Raw genomic sequence first — 23078 nt, 5'->3', positions numbered from 1 at the left:
TGTAAAACTACATGTGTCTCTTCTGTTCTCCCCCCCCCCGCCCCCCCACCCTCAGGTGTTCTTCCGTGCAGGTGTCCTAGCAAAGCTGGAGGACATGCGTGACGAGCGCCTGGTGAAGATCATGACCATGTTCCAGGCTCGTCTCAGAGGAACTCTGATGAGGCTGGAGTTTAAGAAGATGGCGGACAGACGGTCAGTACGTCCATAATGCGCTGGTGTGTTCATATTTATAAAAGGTGCTTATACGTCTCATGTGATGCAGCATTGCACTGATGGCCATACAACGCAACGTGAGGAAGTTCCTTCAGTTACGTTTCTGGGGCTGGTGGAAACTCTATACCAAGGTAAGACATACTGTATATTCGGGATTGGTAGCTTTCACATTTGAACTGATACGTTACCTGGGAATCGACAGCAGTACACAATTTTCAGTACTTGTGTTGATAAACGTTAATTTGTTTAATTTTAAAATATTTTTATGTAACATTTAACAGTGAGCTGGTAATGATAATTGTGCTGCCCAGTTATATCTGGTTTTCTTTCACTTTTGAGTCTCATTTGCAAGTAGTATACAGTACACGTTGCATGCGGGTGTAATTACAAGGCGTTAGATGGCAGTAGTGTATAGTCGGCAAGTAGTCTTTGTCATGAAGTTGAATGAACATATTTGTAGTTTTCATGACCAAACGTGGAGGTCGCCATTTAAATCGCTGAAGCTAATCTGTAGCATGTCTATGGTATTTCCAATGTAATTAGCATCGAGCTAGCGCATTTTGAAGGTGGAGCCTTGCTGTACATTCAAATGCTTTCTATCAGGCATACTTGCTTGGTTGGAATGGAAAATTGGAACATTACCAAGAGGGAGTCCTACTGATTCCTCTCAAAGTGCTGCTTGACTGCTTGTGTCCCTACCAAGTGTTTAGGCCGGTTCAGAGTCGTGACAAACTACTTCCTTAACGTAAATGACCGCCATAACCACAACACCAGGGGGAGCTCCACTAACCACGTTAAACCCAGATTCCGATCTAACAAAGGTCTTAACACATTCTCCTTCTATGCCACATCAATATGGAATGCACTCCCAACAGGTGTAAAAGAAAGGGCATCTCTATCCTCCTTCAAAACCGCACTAAAACAACACCTCCAGTCAACCTCAACCCTTGACTAACACCCTCCCCCTTCCACATCCCACCTCCGCAGATTGTAAATAATCAAATGTATATACTTGTTCTTATGCTTTCTGAACTCACTATGTTCTCTGCTCGCTGTACATACCCTACCAAGTCAGACCTACACTGTTTCAATGTCCATTTCTCTGAAGATGCAATTGTTGATGACTGAAGTGCTGATATCAACTAAACCCTCCTCATCCCACCCCCCGGATTGTAAATATTGTATATAATGTAAATAATTCAATGATGATTAACTTGTGTGATGACTGCATCATGATGATAGGATATATTTGTACCATGAATTGATTGACGTGGACCCAGACTTAAACAAGTTGAAAAACTTATTCGGGTGTTACCATTTAGTGGTCAATTGTACGGAATATGTACTGTACTGTGCAATCTACTAATAAAAGTTTCAATCAATCAATCAAAAAAACGTAACTTGCAACCGAGGTATCGAAATATCACCATTTACGTGAGTCAATATCAACCGAATTTGTTCGGTGCCCATGAAAGTACCAATTTAGTACCCATCCCTACTGTATACCGTTATTGCCCTGATTATGGCCAAATGTTTATTTACCTATACTGCAAAAATTATAAATGCTTTGCTAATTGAAACCGACATCACATATGTACAGTTTTGCTCTTCAACATATAAAAAAGGAGTAGGCATATGTAGATCTTATTCAATTGAACACATTTGTTTCCTTCTTGTATTCAATTTGTACCATTCACCAATCTTTTTGCGATGATAAAAAAAATTAAGATGTATAATGACAGGGATAACAAGGAAAGCTGCAACATAACCAATGGAGTAGCAGGTAGGATTTTAAACAACAGTACGGCTAGTGCAACTAAGCTGAGTGGCACATCCAACATTTTAAAGCACATGCAGCAATAGATAAGGCTGCTGGATGCTCACACCTCCATGATACTCTAAATGCAGATACTGCCACCTTGTGGAGTTTATAAAAAACAGCAGCCTTTTCAATCAGTCAAAATCCACCAAAACTTTATTTATTTAGGCACTTTTCATACACCAATGAAAAAAAGAAAAAAAAAAAGAACACACGCACATACAGCACAATTAAAAGACATGGGGCGAAAACAAATATAATATAAAATATAATATTAAAAAATATATATGTATAATTTTTTATATAAATATGAATTTGTGAATAGTGAAATATTGATCAATAAGCACATTAAATAGTAAAAATAGTAGTAATAGTAGCAATAAATAAAATAGAAAATAATAGCATAAAAAATAAGAAACTTAAGAGTTTAAGATGTTTAGTAAAAAGCCTGATTAAAAAAAAAAGTGTCTTTGAGCTTTTAAAAATAAAAAAATATTTTGCAAAACTGCTTTTCTTAGCCCAACTGTATTGGCTGATACAGGTGAAGCCTCTCCTGATGGTCGCCCGCCAGGAGGAGATCTACAAGGCCAAAGAGGAAGAACTGCGTGTGGCGGTGGAGAAGGTCAAAGACATGGAGGGCAAGGTCATAGATCTGGAAGGGAAGATGCTCACTCTGTCACAGGAGAAGAGCGACCTCGCCCTAGCGTTGGCTGCTGTGAGTGCATCTCAGTTCTGTTCATGTCCAAAACATGGTAAAAAGTATTTTCACACACTCCAGAATCACATAGAAAGTCTTCTCAGGAGAGTGGAAACTGCAAATAGGGGACCAACTCTTGAATTATGGTGTAATGCCAGGTGTGCCATCCCATGACTTTTATCCATACATTGCATTATGCATTCTGATTTTCCACCTTGTCTGCCAACAGGAGCAGGACACTCTAGGTCACATATGTCAGAGTCAAGGCCCGCGGGCCATATCCGGCCCGCGAGAAGGTTTTTTACGGCCCTTGGGATGATCTTGATTTATTATTAGAACCGGCCCGCAGACCGCAGATCTTTTTTTTTTTTTTTTTTTTTTTTTTTTTTTTTTAGACCGCAGATCTTTTACACGCACCAAGCGGATGCCGGTCCAAGGTTCCGAAAGGGGGCGAGCGGCCCGCCGGGACGCGCCTGCCGGCCGAAGGGCTGCAGCCCGGCCGTCAGTCGCGGAGCCCGCCGTGCCACGCGCGCCAAGGGGCGGGCCGAAACCAGCGGGGGGTTTCGGGCACCCAACTCGCCTCCCTCCCACGGAGGGAGGAGGGGGGTTTAATGTGAACATTACTGTGCAATCACATATTTAGAGTTTTTACTCAATTCAAGTTTAAAAGTTAAAGTTTAATATTTGTTTTCACTGCATGTTACTTCTCCTTAAACAAAGTGTTGTTTTTGATTTATAGATTTTCGCACTTTATTTTATTGTATTTCAATTTAATTATATTTTAAAAATATTTCAGTTGAGTGGATGATAGAAAATTGCTATTATTGTTTTTTTCTTTGAAGTAAATTTAGCCCACTTTTGCTAAAATAGAAAATATAGGCTACTGATGGTGCCTTGAATACCGGTTTCTTTCATTTAATGTTCATGTTATGGGGATTTTTATATAAAGGAAATTTGTCTTTTGTGTCTGTTGAAAATTAAAGATTACTGACAGAGCCATAAGAAAATATTGCTTTATTTATCTGATCATATTGGAATATATTTGTTAGGTTTTCAGTAGGTTCAATTAGGTTCACTAGACTATATGCGTCATTTAAAAATTTTTCAATGAACATTCGAACAGTCCGGCCCTCGGCTTGTAGCAAAATTTTTTATTTGGCCCTCCGTCCATTTGACTTTGACACCCCTGCTCTAGGTGATGCAGAGGAGCGCTGCACCCAGCTGATGCACCAAAAAGTCCAGTTGGAGGAGTCAGTGCAGGTAACGTGGCGGGTGGGGGGTGGTCCCGATCCGATACTGGTATCCGAAATCAGCAAAAAAAAAACATGCATCGGATGATACCGGCTTGAATGTGAATACTCGGATATAATGTACGATACGAGCAGTCATTTACAAAAGGTAAACATGTTAGCGTAGCAGCTACACAACAGCTAAGCACACAATAGCACACAAGATAGGCATACATTAGTGTTCTTAATTGAACAATATAGCAGTCCAAAATAATTTGTCCAAATAAACAGTATCAAAAAAAAATATCATCGCATATTACTTACAGATAAAGTCTCCGAAACAGAAATGTATTAGAAAAGAGTCCAGTAACAAACGAGTCAGCATTTTCAACTTACTGTGTCATGAGCTTAACTTTATGAAATATTGTAACCACCAAGTGTCGCCAAAAATAAATTACCACTCCACTTCAAAAGCATAAATCTGTCATAAGGTTAGTGTTACCATTGTCTGAATACGGTATTTTCTGGGCTATAGAGCGCATTTAAGCCGTACCCACCAAATGTTTGAATAAATAAATATGTTTACATATACTAGCTGCACTGGACTATAAGCCGCATGTATTTACCGGTACAAAAGATTTTATAAATGTTTATTTACATACCTTGTTTCCAATGGTGCTGGTCACACGGCAGTAAAACGGATGATCAAACAAAACAGAAGTCATCGCCATGGACCCGCTAGCTGCGGATACTAGTTCTCCAATCAGCTAAACAGACTCAACTCCACTGTGACATTTTGGTGGATTTACCAAACTGAAACAATACAAAAACAATGCCATTGTAAGGTAATAATCCTAACACAGGCACTTTTAAACATGTTAGCATATTCGCTAATCCTAACGACGCTAGCTTGGTTACATTACGATAGCACGTACCATTATGCATGAAAACACTCCTACAGACATCACACATGGGACAGTTCAGGAAGTATGAATTGTAAAACTTACAAAAGTTGCTTGGAGTTACGAATGACCTTTTCGATCAGAAACGGCCTATAGTCCAGAAAATTTGGTAATTTCATTTGATCAAGCCTTTTCTAACAAAGTATGTAATATGATTTATGCTAATATCTTATCAGACTAATATCCGTATCGGCTAATACTTAAGGCTATAATATCAGTATCATTAAAAGTAAATACACCCCTAATTATTGCACCACCATTTATGAATGTTTTCATTTCTATTAAGCTAAAACAACATAATCTAGCTAAAAATGCTTGTGTGTGACAACTAAAATTATCTCTAGGATATGCGAGAGCGCCTGGAAGAAGAAGAAGGCAACGCAGCCTCTCTCCACTCCCAGAGGAGACAGCTGGAGGGAGAAATAAATGAGCTGAAAAGCGACCTGGAGTCACTGGAGTCTACGCTGACCAAGACCGAGAAGGAGAAACAGGTGTGAGGACCACGATGAGGAGACAGCAAATAAGTGACAAAACCGATTCTGTGCTTTGTTTAGGGTTTGGACCTCAAGGTTCGAACCATAACCGGAGACCTCAACCAGCGAGATGACCACATCGCCAAGCTTCAGAAGGAAAGGAGAGCTCTGGAGGAACTGCAACAGGTGGACTTACAACAATACTACCATAAAAAAAAGAAAACCCCTAAATATTTACAACTGCAGTTATAGATTGGCTGATAAGTGCACTTCAAAATGTATTGTTTGAATTGGAATTGAACAACAAAACTCGTGTGTCACAACAGAAAATATACACAGTCCCAGAACTGATACAACAACCTATGGAATTTGTTGAGAGGTTGTATTGAATGTCCAAGGGTTATAGTTAGGAGAAGGAATGAGTGGGACAATGCACCAAAGTTCACGGAGTGTGTGGGGGACAGGCCAGTAGTTTCTGCCAGTGAGGTGGACACTAGGTTCAAGCTCGCCATCGATTGTTTCCAAATAGAAACACCTGGCCTGCAGTACAACAGGACCAGTAAATCATCTAAATTAGCACCAGAGGCTTCTTTAACTTTAGCATTTATACTCAATTTCCATGTGTACACATTCTTAAATAATCATTAAATGCATAAATTACAAATAAACATCAAGTGATTAGCAAACCAGTCAAAAGTGCTAAGTGTGCTATAGGGCTGGGCGATATATCAAGTTTGTAAGATATATCGATATATTTTTAAACAAGATATAAATTAAGAAAATATCGTAATATCGATTTTCAAGCGGGCGATTTATATATTAAAAAAACTAGTGGAAGATGGCAGAGGGATTCTCTTCCTTAGATTTTTCTTGTAGCAATGTAGACGACGTCCAGGAAACCCACAATGCGTCTACTTGGCCACATTTGGACAACTGTATGCGTCTGGATAACACATGTTCATTGGAGTTGTTTACCATGTCAGCCCAAATTAAAACTGCTCTCAAACATGGAAGATGTGGAATACACATTTAAAAACACACATGATTGTGGCACGCATGTGATGACTTAAATGCTAACTTTCATTTTCCTTTGTGTATTAAAACAAGACAGTGGCTGACATTTTGTTCGTTATTTCTACTCTTTATATTTTGACATTGAATAGTTTAATCTTTTTGAAACAAACAAGATCATTGTCGCACAATTAAGTCAAGTCACTTACTTGGCGCTGACCACATGTCTGTGGTCAGCGCCGTACGTGTGTGACAGTCCATTACGTTGTCGGCTGGGATTTAAAAAGTGCCTGCTTGCAAATAATTTTTTTATTTGAGTTTGATACATTTTGTATTATTTGCACAGCTGTGTTATTTATTTTATGTAGAAATCATTTTTTTCAATTTTATTTATACATTCTTTGTTTTTCAATGTTATTTATGTTATGTAATTCTGTGCTACTTAAACAGTTTATTTTCTGTGCTGTTAATACCCATCTTGACTAACTGGGTTAATAAAAGTGCCACCGCTCCAGCAACTTGAGGGTTGCAGGTTCGATCCCCGCTTCCGCCATCCTAGTCACTGCCGTCGTGTCCTTGGGCAAGACACTTTACCCACCTGCTCCCAGTGCCACCCACACTGGTTTAAATGTAACTTAGATATTGGGTTTCACAATGTAAAGCGCTTTGAGTCACTTGAGAAAAAGCGCTATATAAATGTAATTCACTTCACTTCACTTCACTGACTGTTTACAGTACAGTTGTCATTCACTTCAATTTCAGTGAATTTTCGCTCAAAAATTAATATCTTTATATAAATATTTTTACCGGAAAATATATCGAGATGTATATACCGTTTTTCCATGCCATTAAATTTAATTTAATGGAACTTTATTTATTTATTTTATGTGCTGTAAAAAAACAACTAAAAAAACCCTGTAAATATTACGGTAAAATTGTGGCGACTGAGCTGCCAGTTTTTAACAGAACAATCTAAATAAATATTTTGTTTTGTACAGCGTGCATGAAAAAATACATAAGAATCAAATACACAGACAATTATACACATGTTTTATATACACACATTTATATTTATAATGTATATTATACACTGTTAAAAGCGTCCCTCTGAGGGCAACCATAACTGCGATGTGGCCCTCAATGAAAACGAGTTTGGCACGCCTGATCTACTGGATGCCTATCTCACAAATCAAATCTAATAGTCAGGACTTATTATTTTTAAAATGCACTGTTTATTTATTTAGAGAACTCTGGATGATCTCCAAATGGAAGAAGATAAAGTCAACCATCTCACCAAGACAAACAGCAAGCTCAGCAGCCAAGTGAATGAGGTACAGAAACTTTGCCATATTATCATAATAACAGATACAACTTTGTTGCTTTAGCAGGTGTGTGTGTGTGTGTGTGTGTGTGTGTGTGTGTGTAGCTGGAGGACAGTTGGGAGCAGGAGAAGAGGATCAGGGCGGAGGTGGAGAAAGCCAGGAGAAAAGCGGAGGGAGACCTGAAGATGACGATAGAGAACCTCAATGAAATGGAGAACGCCAAGGTCGACCTGGAGGAAGTGATCAAGAAGTGAGAAGCACACGGAGGATAGAGAAGGACTGCAGTTGTGCTTTTGCTTGCACACATGCTGACTCATGCATTTTTTTCTATTGTAGGAGAGACTTTGAGATCAACCATTTGAACTCAAAGCTGGAGGATGAACAAGCCCTCAGCTCCATGCTCGGCCGGAAGCTCAAAGAGCAGCAGGTGCATCACCTTTATCACATAGGATGGCTTTAATTGCACCTTCCACCTTTTGTTGTTCTCATTAAACTCCATCAAATAAGATGTCAACGCTGGATTTCACCTAAAGTACCAATTTCTGACCCAAATATTATATATATATGGTGTGTCCAAAAGTTTGGACACACCTTCTCATTCAATGTGTTTTCTTTATTTTCATGACTATTTACATTGTAGATTGTCACTGAAGGCATCACAACTATGAATGAACACATGTGGAGTTATGTTTTTCAAGCACACCTGTGAGTGAAAACCATTTCAGGTGACTACCTCTTGAAGCTCATCGAGAGAATGCCATGAGTGTGCAAATCAGTAATCAGAGCAAAGGGTGGCTATTTTGAAGAAATTAGAATATAAAACATGTTTTCAGTTATTTCAACTTTTTTTGTTAAGTACATAACTCCACATACTGTAAGTTCATTCATAGTTTTGATGCCTTCAGTGACAATCTACAATGTAAATAGTCATGAAAATAAAGAACACAAATTGAATGAGAAGGTGTGTCCAAACTGCCTGTACACACACACACACACACATATATATATATATATATATATATATATATATATATATATATATATATATATATATATATATGATTATTAAAGACATGTTTTTAAACAAAATTTATCTTTCTTAATCATGTTTTTTCTATGTCGCTGGTGTGTTTGAGTGCCAGGGAGAAAAACTCAGATGTTCAGTAGTTGTTTGGTGGCCCCTGTTTGTTTGCATGTATCTCTAAACCTTGAACATACTGTAAGACAATTGTAAGACAGGGGTCTCAAACTCAATTTACCTGGGGGCCACTGGATGCAGAAACTGGGTGAGGCTGGGCCACAAGAAAAGATTTCTTACAAAAATCTAACATGCACTTTTTAATGAATTCACCTTCTTTGAATGGCTATCCCGCCCTAGCAACATACTTGCCAACCCTCCCGATTTCAGTGCCCCTCCCGAAAATCTCCCGGGGCAACCATTCTCCCGAATTTGTCCCGATTTTCACCTGGACAACATTATTAAGGGCGTGCCGTGAAAGCACTGCCTTTAACGTCCTCTACAACTTATCGTCGCATCCGCTTTTTCTAACCCTATCTTTCTCCGCCCACCTCAACCGACGCACGGAGGGGGGGTTGATGTGTGGGGGGCAGGGTTGGGGGGGCGGGGTTGGGTGGTAGCGGGGGTGTATATTGCAGCCCGGAAGAGTTAGGGCTGCAAAGGATTCTGGGTATTTGTTCTGTTGTGTTTATGTTGTGTTACGGTGCGGATGTTCTCCCGAAATGTGTTTGTCATTCTTGTTTGGTGTGGGTCCACAGTATGGCGCATATTTGTAACAGTGTTAAAGTTGTTTATACGGACACCCTCAGTGTGACCTGTATGGCTGTTGACCAAGTAGGCCTTGCAGTCACTCACGTGTGTCTGCAGAAGCCGCATACAACATGTGACTGAGCTGGCATGCTGTTTGTACAGGTTGTAGAGGGTGCTAAAGGCAGTGCCATCATGGCACGCCCTTAATATTGTTGTTTGGGTGAAAATCGGGAAAAATCGGGAGGGTTGGCAAGTATGACGCTGTCAAGCGCCATTCATATAAAACTCGCGGGCCGCACTAACATTAAATTTTCATATTAAGGTGCAGGCCGCAAAATAACGTCTCGCGGGCCGCAATTGGCCCGCGGGCCGCGTGTCTGAGACCCCTGCTGTAAGACAACTGTAAGATTCTCAAACTGTGGTATGTGGACTCCATCTAGTGGTACGCCAAAGAATCACCTGATTAAATTACAGTGTTTTATTTCCGACATCCAAACAAAGTGTTAAAATTCAAACTGTCTGTAATGTTACAGTGGCGGAAAAAATTAGCTATATACAGTATGTTAAATACAACCTCTGCCCTGTTTTTAATGAACAGTTAGGCCTACTATGCTACTGTATTTTAATGTTGGCCATAATGGTGGTAATAAGATATAATAATAATAGAGCAAAGAGGCAATAAGATATAATAGAGCCAAGTTGTTTATGTGGTGGTACTTGGTAAACAAAGTTTAGGAACCATTGTAAGACAATCTAGATTTTTCAGACTTTTTTCAATGTAAAAAAATATAGTTCATTCACATCATTGGATCAAAATAATATAATATGGTATAATGGTTGCCTGAACTTAATATTGTGACTAAAATGTGGAGTTCAGGGTTAAAGGAAAAGCTTATATGAGATTTGACAGCGATATAGGCATCAAAACATAATTACTTTGAATATCTACTATACACAACTGTATAAGATTGGATTGCGATAGCATGTACTGTATTTATGTTTTGTTTTGTTTTTATTCCTTATATCCAAAATATTTTTGTTGTTTTAAAATTGAAAAAATAAAGTTATAATATATATTATTGGGTCTATCATATCTCCATTATAAACAATACATATGTTGGGGTCCAAATGTTTTCCACTGAATGCTGCATATTAAAAAAATCAAAGTAAATGGTAGGGCCACTTTGATATTTTTATTTATATTTCTTACGGCTGTCAAATTTAACTCATGTGATTAATCACAATAAATTATCGCATTAATCATGTATCAACGCAGATTAATCCCACAATTTATTTTGACCGCACTTGCTCCTTTACTTTGATTGCGGCTGGTTAGCGACCACTAACTTTCTGCACCCGCAAAAAAGCTAAACCCAAAGCCAATGGCCACATAACAGCCCAATCCAGATCCCTTAAAAAATACTCCAGTGATAATTTCAATTTAAAATTAGATGAGTGGGACTGGTCCCCTGTGCTTGTGAGCAACCTGGTCGATGTTGCTTGGGATCGCTTCAAAACGGCGTTCCTAAAGATACTAAATGACATGGCTCCCGTGAAAACAGTCAGGATCAAAGCCCGCTCGGAACCATGGATGAATCCGGACCTATTAGCCGCCATAAAAGACAGACAGAAAATACTCCGAATACCAAAAGTGTAAAACAGAAGTAGATAAACAACCCAATAATATCAACCTCAAATCACTCCTTTCAACTCTCAAAAAGCAATGCAATAAATTAAGAAGTAAATCAACCAACCTGACTAAATCCTTAAAAAAAAATTACATTAACGACAAAATAGAGGAAAACACAAATAAGCCACGTGAGCTCTTGGAAATTCTCAACAACTAGCTTCCTGGTTGCAGCCAGAAACTTAAAACCAGACTCACCAACATCAGCATCAAGGAGGGTGACTCCCTCATTACAGACAAAATGGAGGTAGCTAGCAGACTTAACGCCATTTTCACCAGCATAGCCGCAACTCTTGTCAACAAGCTGTCCCACCACTCCGATCGCTTTGGTGTAGAACACATTAAAGCCTTCTACAGAAAGCTAGGAGTATCCAACGATGATTTTAAAATTAGAAATGGTCACAGCTGATGAGGTGTTTAAAAAATTGAGCGTGCTCCACCCAAACAAGGCCACCGGCCTTGACAATATTGCCTCCAGATTCCTCAGGGACTCTGTCTCCATCATTGCCCCGATCATCACGCACATAATAAACCTATCAATTACAAGGCCAAGTACCAAAAGATTTTAAGATAGCAAGAGTAACTCCCCTCTTTAAAAAAGGAAGCAAATTGGAACCTGGCAACTACTGACCTGTTTCTATTCTCAATTCCATTTCGAAAGTAATGGAGAAAATAGTTTATGAACAGGTCGATAGTTACCTTGCCACTAATAAACTCATGTACACATTCCAATACGGCTTCAGAACTAACCACTCCACTGACACATGCCTTCTCTATCTGACCGACCACATCAAACATGAGGTGGACGCGGGCAAATACTGCGGCATGGTCATGCTGGACCTTCAGAAGGCCTTTGACACCGTTAACCACGCTATACTGTTGGATAAGCTCAGAGCAATCAGATTTAACAAAATCTCATGGAGCTGGATGCAATCTTACTTGGAGGGGAGGGAGCAGGTGGTAGAGGTAAACGGCACCGTGTCCGTCCCCCCGCCCCCCTCTCGGTGAGCTGTGGAGTCCCCCAAGGCAGTATATTGGGGCCTTTACTGTTCCTAATATACATAAACGACTTGTCATAGGCATGCGACTGTGAATTGTTTTTGTTTGCGGATGACTCTGCCCTGCTGTATCCGACAAGGACAAGTCACAGGTGGAGAAAATCCTCAGTGCTGAGCTCTGTAGAACTTGCACCTGGCTCGCTGACAACAAGCTATCCATACACTTGGGTAAAACGAAATCCATCCTGTTTGGGTCCCACATCAACCTTAAGAAAGTCAATGACTTCACTATAAAAGTGGGTGACATTGTTATCACCAGGAAAGATGAGGTCACGTAGGACGCCGAGATGAGCGGTCGCACCCTCTTTCGCTCCCGATCGGGAATTCAAACAACTGCTTGGATTATCCCACACTTCCTCCTTTTTGTACTGTAGATCAGGGATTTATATTTTAAACCTCCTCGGATACTTCACCCTCTTGAAAATGAGAGTCAAGAACGCGAAATGGACATCCATAGTGACTTTTATCTCCACGACAATACATCGGCGAAGCACCTTGGTTTTGGAGCTAACGTGTTAGCATCGTGCTTGACTGCACATAGAGGCAAAGTGAACATGCCCCTGACTGGAAGGATAGACAGAAAGTCAATAATACTACTATTACTTCTACTATCAGGAGACACTGAACTCAACCCTGGACCTGTAACAACACGGTTAATGTTGTCCCGACTGGCGAAGACTAGCAATGCTACTGCTAGCGTCGCCATCGAAGCTAACTCAGCTACCGGCTCATCTCAGCTCAAGCTCACCTGTGCTCCAGCGGTCGGCGGGTCGGCGGAGGACTTCGCCCCGTTCATCGACACGGTCGGAGGCTCGGCGGCGGCGTTGGAGGACGACCCAGTCATCAGAGAAGGCAGCGACTCAGCGGCGGTGAACGACGCGGCGGCGGTGGACGGCGACCCAGCCATCGGTGATGGCGGGGAACTGCACGAGATGGCGGGGGTCCACGCGGCCTCTCCCCGGTCCATGGCAGTCGAGGACGCGGCATACACTGGATTTAGAGGCGCCTTTACAAAAACATTTTCGTTGTTCTCTTTGTCTTCAAAAAAGCCCGCCAAAGGGAAATCCACCCCCAGCAACCCTACCTGGCATCCCCCTCTCCCCCCCTTCACCTGGAAGAAGAACAATATGCCTCTCTCTCTCTCCTTTATCTTCCTTCTGTTCTTCAACTTCAACAGCAATAATAACCAACAACTTTTCTGGTCAGTACCACAACACAGCGGACTCTGATGCCCTTTTTGGTTCCAGTGGACTACACATCATCCACCTTAATGTGAACAGCCTCTCTGGAGCCAAACTCGACCAAATCAGAGAAATGTTCCTCAACACGAAGGTAAAAATCTTGTGTTTCTCTGAAACCAAATTTGATCAAAGTATTTCTGACTCAGATAGAAATAGAAAACTTTTCGGTTATCAGAAAGGACAGGAATAAACACGGTGGGGGCGTTTGTATGTATATTCACCAAGATATTAAATACATAACTCGCACTGATCTTAACCACAAAGACCTGGAATCTGTGTGGGCGGAAATCAAATTTAAAAACGCTAAGCCGGTACTAATAGGGACTGTTTATAGACCCCCTAATCAGAGTGATTTCTATGGGGTTTTGGAAGAATGCTTGGCGGGGACAGACAATGTGGAGAAAATTATAACTGGGGATCTGAACACAGATATTCAACGCAAAGATGCGCCTGTCTTCAGATCCTTCAGCAAGTTTTGTAATCTGCACGGTCTTTCCCAGCTAATAGCGCTACCTACAAGGGTGTGTGATTCCACCCAATCAACCATAGATCTCATTCTCACTTTAGACCGGCCTAAAATAAAAAATAGTGGGGTCATGATCTGTGGTCTTAGCGACCACTATCTAACCTTCTGCACCCGCAAAATAGCTAAACCTAAAGCCAATGGCCACATAACAGCCCAATCCAGATCCCTGAAAAAATACTCCAATGACAATTTGAATTTAAAATTAGATGAGTGGGACTGGTCCCCTGTGCTCGCGAGCAACCTGGTCGATGTTGCTTGGGATCGCTTCAAAACGGCGTTCCTAAAGATACTAAATGACATGGCTCCCGTGAAAAACAGTCAGGATCAAAGCCCGCTCGGAACCATGGATGAATCCGGACCTATTAGCTGCCATAAAAGACAGAGACAGGAAATACTCTAAATACCAAAAATGTAAAACAGAAGTAGATAAACAACCCAATAATATCAACCTCAAATTACTCCTTTCAACTCTCAAAAAGCAATGCAATAAATTAAGAAATAAGTCAACCAACCTGACTAAATCCTTAAAAAAAATTACATTAACGACAAAATAGAGGAATACACAAATAAGCCACTTGAGCTCTGGAAAATTCTCAACAACCAGCTTCCTGGTTTCAGCCAGAAACTTAAAACAAGACTCACCAACATCAGCATCAAGGAGGGTGACTCCCTCATTACAGACAAAATGGAGGTAGCTAGCAGACTTAACATCTTTTTCACCAGCATAGCCGCAACCCTTGTCAACAAGCTGTCCCACCACTCTGGTCGCTTTGGTGTAGAACACATTAAAGCCTTCTACAGAAAGCTAGGAGTATCCAACGATGATTTCAAATTAGAAATGGTCACAGCTGATGAGGTGTTTAAAAAATTGAGCGCGCTCCACCCTAACAAGGCCACCGGCCTTGATAATATTCCCTCCAGATTCCTCAGGGACTCTGCCTCCATCATTGCCCCGATCATCACGCACATAATAAACCTATCAATTACACAAGGCCAAGTACCAAAAGATTTTAAGATTGCAAGAGTAACTCCCCTCTTTAAAAAAGGAAGCAAATTGGAACCTGGCAACTACCGACCTGTTTCTATTCTCAGTTCCATTTCGAAAGTAATGGAAAAAATTGTTTATGAAGAGGTCGATAGTTACCTTGCCACTAATAAACTCATGTACAAATTCCAATCCGGCTTCAGAACTAACCACTCCACTGACACATGCCTTCTCTATCTGACCGACCACATCAAACATGAGGTGGACGCGGGCAAATACTGCGGCATGGTCATGCTGGACCTTCAGAAGGCCTTTGACACCGTTAACCACGCTACACTGTTGGATAAGCTCAGAGCAATCTGATTTAACAAAAACTCATGGAGCTGAATGCAATCTTACTTGGAGGGGAGGGAGCAGGTGGCAGAGGTGAACGGCACCGTGTCCCCCCCCCCCCCTCTCGGTGAGCTGTGGAGTCCCCCAAGGCAGTATATTGGGACCTTTACTGTTCCTAATATACAAAAACGACATGTCATCGGCATACGACTGTGAATTGTTTTTGTTTGCGGATGACTCTGCCTTGCTGGTATCCGGCAAGGACAAGTCACAGGTGGAGAAAATCCTCAGTGCTGAGCTCTGTAGAACTTGCACCTGGCTCGCTGACAACAAGCTATCCATACACTTGGGTAAAACAGAATCCATCCTGTTTGGGTCCCACATCAACCTCAAGAAAGTCAATGACTTCACCATAAAAGTGGGTGACATTGTTATCACCAGGAAAGATGAGGTCACCTACCTAGGTTCCATTCTAGAGGCTAAGATTTCCTGTGATAAAATGGCAACCAAGGTAATCAAAAAGGTTAACCAACGAACGAGATTTCCCTACAGAATCTCCTCTGGTCAACAAAAGCACCTTGAGGATTCTGGCGGGAACTCTCGTTCGACCCTTTTTCGATTACGCATGCACCTCCTGGTACCCTAGCACCTCCAAAACCCTCAAATCTAAACTCCAAACATCTCAGAACAAGCTAGTCAGGTTACTGCTAGACCTCCACCCCAGATCCCACCTCACTCCTACCCACTTCTCTAAAGTGGGCTGGCTCAAGGTGGAGGACAGAGTTAAACAACTAGCACTGAGCCTAGTCTATAAAATCCGCTACACCTCCCTGATACCGAAGTACATGTCAAACTACTTCCTTAACGTAAATGACCGCCATAACCACAACACCAGGGGGAGCTCCACTAACTACGTTAAACCCAAATTCCGAACTAACAAAGGTCTTAACTCATTCTCTTTCTATGCCACATCAATGTGGAATGCGCTCCCAACAGGTATAAAAGAAAGGGCATCTCTATCCTCCTTCAAAACCGCAATAAAAGTTCACCTCCAGGCAGCTACAACCCTAAACTAACACCCTCCCCGGATTGCTAATAATCAAATGTAAACAATCAAATGCAGATACTTTTTCTTATGCCTTCTGCTCTCTCTCTCTCTCTCTCTCTCTCTCTCTCTCTCTCTCTCTCTCTCTCTCTCTCTCTCTCTCTCTCTCTCTCTCTCTCTCTCTCTCTCTCTCTCTCTCTCTCTCTCTCTCTCTCTCTCTCTCTCTCTCTCTCTCTCTCTCTCTCTCTCTCTCTTTCTCTCTTTCTCTTTTCTACTACTTGATGTCCATATCCTAACCCCCCCCTCCACACCCCTGATTGTAAATAATTAATTGTGATTTTCTTATGTGATGACTGTATTATGATGATAGTATATATCTGTATCATGAATAAATTTAAGTGGACCCCGACTTAAACAAGTTGAAGAACTTATTCGGGTGTTACCATTTAGTGGTCAATTGTACGGAATATGTACTTCACTGTGCAACCTACTAATAAAAGTCTCAATCAATCAAACCTACCTAGGTTCCATTCTAGAGGCTAACCTTTCCTGTGATAAAATGGCAACCAAGATAATCAAAAAGGTTAACCAACGAACGAGATTTCTCTACAGAATCTCCTCTGGTCAACAAAAGCACCATGAGGATTCTGGCGGGAACTCTCGTTCAACCTTTTTTCGATTACGCATGCACCTCCTGGTACCCTAGCACCTCCAAAACCCTCAAATCTAAACTCCAAACATCCCAGAACAAGCTAGTCAGATTACTTCTAGATCTCCACCCCAGATCCCACCTCACTCCTACCCACTTCTCCAAAGTGGGCTGGCTCAGGGTGGAGGACAGAGTAAAACAACTTGCACTGAGCCTATTCTATAAAATCCGCTACACCTCCCTGATACCGAAGTACATGTCAAACTACTTCCTTAACGTAAATGACCACCATAACCACAATACCAGGGGGAGCTCCACTAACCACATTAAACCCAGATTCCGAACTAACAAATGTCTTAACTCATTCCCTTTCTATGCAACATCAATGTGGAATGCGCTCCCAACAGGTATAAAAGAAAGGGCATCTCTATCGTCCTTCAAAACCGCAATAAAAGTTCACCTCCAGGCAGCTACAACCCTAAACTAACACCCTCCCCGGATTGCTAATAATCAAATGTAAACAATCAAATGCAGATACTTTTTCTTATGCCTTCTGATCTCTCTCTCTCTCTCTCTCTCTATGTCCACTACTTGCTGTCCATATCCTACCCCCTACCCACACCCCTGATTGTAAATAATGTAAATAATTCAATGTGATTATTATTATTAAGACTGTAAAGACCCTCTCCATCAAAGAAGAGGATGTACGCCGGCAGTTCTTGAAGCTGAATACGCGGTAGGCCCCCGGGCCGGATGGTGTCTCCCCCTCCACTCTCAGACACTGTGCGGACCAGCTGGCTCCTCTCTTCACTGACATTTTTAACACCTCTCTGGAGCTATGCCGCGTGCCGTCCTGCTTTAAGACCTACCATTGTCCCTGTCCCCAAGAAAGCACGGATCACAGGACTAAATGACCACAGGCCGGTCGCGCTGACGTCTGTGGTCATGAAGTCCTTTGAGCGCTTGGTCCTGCCCCACCTCAAGGACATCACCGCCCCCCTCCTGGACCCACTGCAGTTCGCCTACAGAGCCAACAGGTCTGTGGATGATGCACCTGGCCCTCCACTTCATCCTGGAGCCTCTGGACTCCCCAGGAACCTACGCTAGGATCCTGTTTGTGGACTTCAGCTCTGCCTTCAACACCATCCTCCCTGGACTGCTACGAGACAAGCTCTACCAGCTCAGCGTGCCCAACTCCCTCTGCAGTTGGATTAATGACTTCCTGACAGACCGAAGACAGCACGTACGGCTGGGGAAGATTGTCTCGGACAGTCGAACCACAAACACTGGTACTCCTCAGGGCTGTGTACTCTCCCCCTGGCTCTTCTCCCTGTATACAAACTGCTGCACCTCCAGTCACCAATCCGTAAAACTGCCCAAGTTTGCGGATGACACCACCCTCATCGGGCTCATCTCGAATGGCGATGAGTCCGCCTACAGGAGAGAGGTGGACCGGCTGACGTCCTGGTGCAGCCTCAACAACCTGGAGCTGAACGCCCAGAAAACAGTGGAGATGATCATGGACTTCAGGAAAGTCACAGCCCCACCATCCCCCCTCACCCTGATTGAATCTCCCACCCCCGTCCCCATTGTGGACTCCTTCCGTTTCTTGGGCACCACCATCACCCAGGACCTCAAGTGGGAGCCGACCATCAGCTCCCTCATCAAGAAGGCCCAGCAGAGGATGTACTTCCTGCGGCAGCTGAGGAAACTTAAGGTGCCGACAGAGATGCTGGTGCAGTTTTACTCAGCCATCAGAGAGTCCATCCTGACCTCCTCCATCACAGTGTGGTTCCCCGGCGCCACAGTCCAGGATAAGAATAGACTGCAGCGCATCGTACGTGCTGCTGAGAAGGTGATTGGCTGCAAGCTCCCATCCCTCCAGGACTTGTTCTCCTCCAGGACCAGGAGGCGTGTGGGTCGGATCACAGCTGACTCTTCTCACCCTGGACACACGCTATTCTCCCCTCTCCCCTCAGGCAGGAGACTACGCTCCATCCAGACCCACACCTCCCGCCACCTGAACAGTTTTTCCCCCTCGGCCATCAGGCAAATGAACAATAACTCCTAACAGCAGCTCCTTGAATTCCTTGAATCCCTTCTAAGTCTATCTGATAGCTCAGTCACAGCTCTTTTTTATACCAAATATGTGTTATATGTGTTTTATGTCGCACGTTTGCACCAAGAAAATTCCTAGTTTGTGAACCCGTTCTCAAACAATGGCAATAAAACGATTCTGATTCTGATTGTGTGATGACTGTATTATGATGATAGTATATATCTGTATCATGAATCAATTAACATCAATTACATCACATGAGTTAACTCGTTATTTTTGACGGTTTCAAATCAAAGTCTTTGTTACTAGCATTTTTTAGAATCAACATGTCAACTTTTTTGGCTCTACCTTTCCCATTTGAGTTTTTTATTTTTATTTGTGTGGGCCAATTAAAAACTAACCATGGGGCCACACTTTGGACACCCCTTCCCTTGTAAGGATATCTTGCCATCCTAATAAAAATCAAGGTCCAAAAGTATGTCAGCAACTGTAGACAGGATGCACCTAATACATTTTACTGTATTTTAGTGATATGTAATTTGATTGTACGATTTTGAATGTCTTTCAGGGCCGCATTGAGGAGCTGGAGGAAGAACTGGAGGCTGAAAGAGCCATGAGAGCCAAGGTTAGATCGCTTAAAGGCGTATTGTAAACCAGGGGTGTCTAAAACTAAAAGTTCTAAAAGAAACAGCACATCATGTTATGTATCAGAGAAGGGAAGGAGGCGACAACCAGGGCAGGACTGCGGTTTACAAGGTTTATTTTAAACCTTTGATGAATACGTGGCGTGTGTATGCTACTCAAAGTGAATGAGTGTTGACTATGTGTAATATTAATAATGTAAATGTTACCATGAGTTGTTGTCAGCAAATGTTGGTTGTATCTTTCGTCGTTATCCAAAGGGGCAAGGCAAAGAGGCAGTTCATGGACAGGCAAGAGGTCGTGGGCAAGAGCAGGGCAGCGTGGTCTGGTTCCGAGCAGGGAGGTCGTGGATCGGGAAGAGCAGTCAGGAATCCGGATGGGTATCGAGTGACAAGGCACGATCACGGAGGACAGGGGAGTCACTGTGGAAATACAAAAGGGCATGAACCAGGAGGAAAACACAGAGAGATAGAGCAACCACAAGGACGAGGAAATCACTGGGAAAAGGGAATGCCAGACGTGATGCTTACTGGAAGGTTAGCGACGTTCTGGCAAAGGTTCCTCGGGTCCGCTGGTCTTTATGCCGCTCCCCCTCGTCACGTCCAGGTGCGCTGATAATTGATTGCTTGCAGGCTTGTTGCTGTGTGGGCGTGTTGTGCTCAGCGCGAGCAGAGGCGTGTCTGAGCATGCTGCCAGCAGAGGGGTTAGCAGAGGTGCCTGCAGCTCCAGCTGCAGAGGAAATGTGGGTTCGACTCCGCGTCATGACAGTACCCCCCCCCCTTATGCGAGGCCCCCGACGAGCGCCGGGGAGCATCAGGATTGGCACGGTAGAAATCCTCTAGAAGTGAGGGATCGGCAAAGTAGGAGGCTGGCACCCAAGATCTGTCTTCAGGTCCATATCCCTCCCAGTCGACCAGATAAACGAGCCCCCTACCTTGTCGACGGACCCTGAGGATTTCCTTAACCGTCCAAACCTGATCTCCATTAGACAAGAACCTAGAGGGTGGGGGGCAGGGACAGAGCGCTCTCCGCTACCGGTTTAATCTGAGACACATGGACAACTGGATGTCGCTTGACCGAGGGTGGGAGAGCCAATTTAACAGATACAGGATTTATGATCGACATGATGGAGAATGGACCAACATAACGTGGAGCCAATTTCCTTGATGGTACCTGGAGACTGAGGTCCTTAGTGAGAAACATCACTTGTTGTCCAGGTTTATAGGATGGGGCTGGAATGCGATGACGGTTTGCGTTGCGACACATTTTCTCGGATGCCCTTTCCAAAGCTGCACGAGCGGCTCTCCACACATATGAGCCCTTGTTGAGGGCACAGCGATTTCCAGTTCCTGCTAGGGAAACAAGGGGGGTTGATAACCCAATGAGCACTCAAATGGAGACATACCGGTTGCGGAGCTCTTCAAGGAGTTATAGGAAAACTCCACCCAAGGCAGAAACTTGCTCCAGGATGTGGGTTGATGACTGGCGACACAGCGGAGCATGGTCTCCAAGCTTTGATTCGCCCTCTCAGCCTGCCCGTTGCTTTGGGGATGGTATCCCGATGTGAGGCTGACCGAGGCCCCGATTTCCTTGCAGAAGGCTCTCCAGATTTGTGACGTAAACTGAGGGCCTCGGTCAGAGACGATATCCACCGGGATACCATGTTGCTTGACGACGTGTAGAGTGAGGAGATCAGAAGTCTCTGAGGCAGAAGGTAACTTGCGCAGCGGAATGAAGTGGGCTGCCTTGGAAAAACGGTCAACAATAGTTAAGATGGTGGTGTTACCTCTAGAGGCTGGAAATCCTGTGACGAAAACCAGGGCGATGTGTGACCAAGGACGGGCAGGAATGGAGAGAGGGTGAAGGAGACCAGCGGGAGGCCTGTGTGACGTCTTGCTACGGGCACAAGTAGAACAAGCAGTGATGAACTCATGAGTGTCCTTGGCCATGGATGGCCACCAAAAACGTCTTCGCAGCAGTGATAGAGTTCGTTGAAAACCTGGATGGCAAGAGAACAGGCTGGAGTGCCCCCAATCCAAGACTCTGGGTCGTAGCTCCCGATGGACAAATAGTTTGTTGGGTGGTCCACCTCCTGGTCCTGGATTGGAGCGCAGCGCAGATTTTACCAGGTCCTCCACCTTCCAGGTTACCATTCCCACAATGCGAGTGGGAGGAAAGATGGGTTCCGCTACTGATGGACAAGTGGGCTCTCTTACGAATAACCGGGATAGAGCGTCAGCCTTAGTGTTCTTGGAACCTGGCCTGAAAGAGAGCACATAATTGAAGCGGGAAAAATACTGCTGCCACCTTGCCTGGCGATTGTTTATTCTTTTGGCAGCTCGGATGTGCAGAAGGTTGCTGTGGTCAGTCAGGATCTGGAACTGGTGTCTAGCCCCTTCCAGCCAGTGTCTCCATTCCACCAAGGCCTCGTGGACCGCCAATAATTCTCTATTCCCAGCATCGTAGTTTTGTTCGGCCTGAGTCAGGCGTCTAGAAAAGAAGGCAACAGGGTGAATCGATTTGTCATTCTTGGATCTTTGAGAGAGAATAGCCCCAATCCCTGAGTCTGAGGCATCCACCTCCACCAAGAAGGCAGTGTCCAAGTCAGGGTGGACCAGAATGGGGGCCGAAACAAAATGCTCCTTTAATTCCTCGAAGGCCTTCCTAGCCATAAGAGTCCATACAAAAGGCACGTTAGTTGACGTGAGAGAATGGAGCGGTGCCGCAACCCTACTGAAGTCCTGGATGAATCGTCGGTAGAAGCAGGCGAAGCCGAGGAACCTCCGAAGTTCTGTCCTCGTGGTTGGTTGCGGCCACTTCACCACGGCCTCCACCTTCTTCGGGTCGGGTTCTATGTGACCCCTTTCGACCACAAATCCCAGGAACTCCACTGAAGAGGAGTGGAAGCAGCATTTTTATGCCTTAAGAAATAGGCAATTCTCCAAAAGACGTTGCAGGACACATCGAACATGTTGCTGGTGATCAGAGAGGTTACGGGAGAAAATCAAAATATCGTCAAGGTACACAACCACGAATTGATCCAGCATGTCCCCGGAGGATGTCGTTAACAAGTGTTTGAAAAACTGCAGGTGCGTTAGTAAGTCCAAAAGGCATTACCCGGTACGCGTAATGCCCCATATGGGTGTTGAAGGCCGTTTTCCACTCGTCTCCCTCTCTGAGTCGTACCAGGTGATAGGCGTTACGATGATCCAGTTTGGTGAATATGGTTGCAGATGCCAAGGACTCAAAGGAAGAGTTGAGTAGCGGAAGGGGGTACTCGTTTTTGATGGTAATGTTGTGAAGATGACGGTAATCAATGCAGGGTCGAAGGGACCCGTCCTTGGCCACGAAAAAGAATC

General features: G+C 43.5%; 1 protein-coding gene across 1 annotated transcript in view; it reads left to right on the top strand.

Annotated features, from left to right (window-relative positions):
* The window catches only part of LOC133642501 (myosin-16-like), a 61153-nt gene that overhangs the window by 19336 nt on the left and 18739 nt on the right, over positions 1 to 23078 (top strand). Inside the window, exons 20-30 of the mRNA XM_062036723.1 lie at positions 56 to 192; positions 263 to 344; positions 2574 to 2747; positions 2959 to 2974; positions 3925 to 3989; positions 5265 to 5411; positions 5475 to 5579; positions 7649 to 7735; positions 7831 to 7976; positions 8063 to 8153; positions 19646 to 19702. Of these exons, the coding sequence (XP_061892707.1) occupies positions 56 to 192; positions 263 to 344; positions 2574 to 2747; positions 2959 to 2974; positions 3925 to 3989; positions 5265 to 5411; positions 5475 to 5579; positions 7649 to 7735; positions 7831 to 7976; positions 8063 to 8153; positions 19646 to 19702 (1107 nt within the window). The remainder of the gene's footprint in view (positions 1 to 55; positions 193 to 262; positions 345 to 2573; positions 2748 to 2958; positions 2975 to 3924; positions 3990 to 5264; positions 5412 to 5474; positions 5580 to 7648; positions 7736 to 7830; positions 7977 to 8062; positions 8154 to 19645; positions 19703 to 23078) is intronic.

This window comes from Entelurus aequoreus, linkage group LG25 (genome assembly GCF_033978785.1).
Source record: "Entelurus aequoreus isolate RoL-2023_Sb linkage group LG25, RoL_Eaeq_v1.1, whole genome shotgun sequence".
NCBI lineage: Eukaryota > Metazoa > Chordata > Actinopteri > Syngnathiformes > Syngnathidae > Entelurus > Entelurus aequoreus.
Note: the sequence above shows the minus strand (reverse complement) of the source record. Positions and strands in the feature narration are given on the sequence as shown.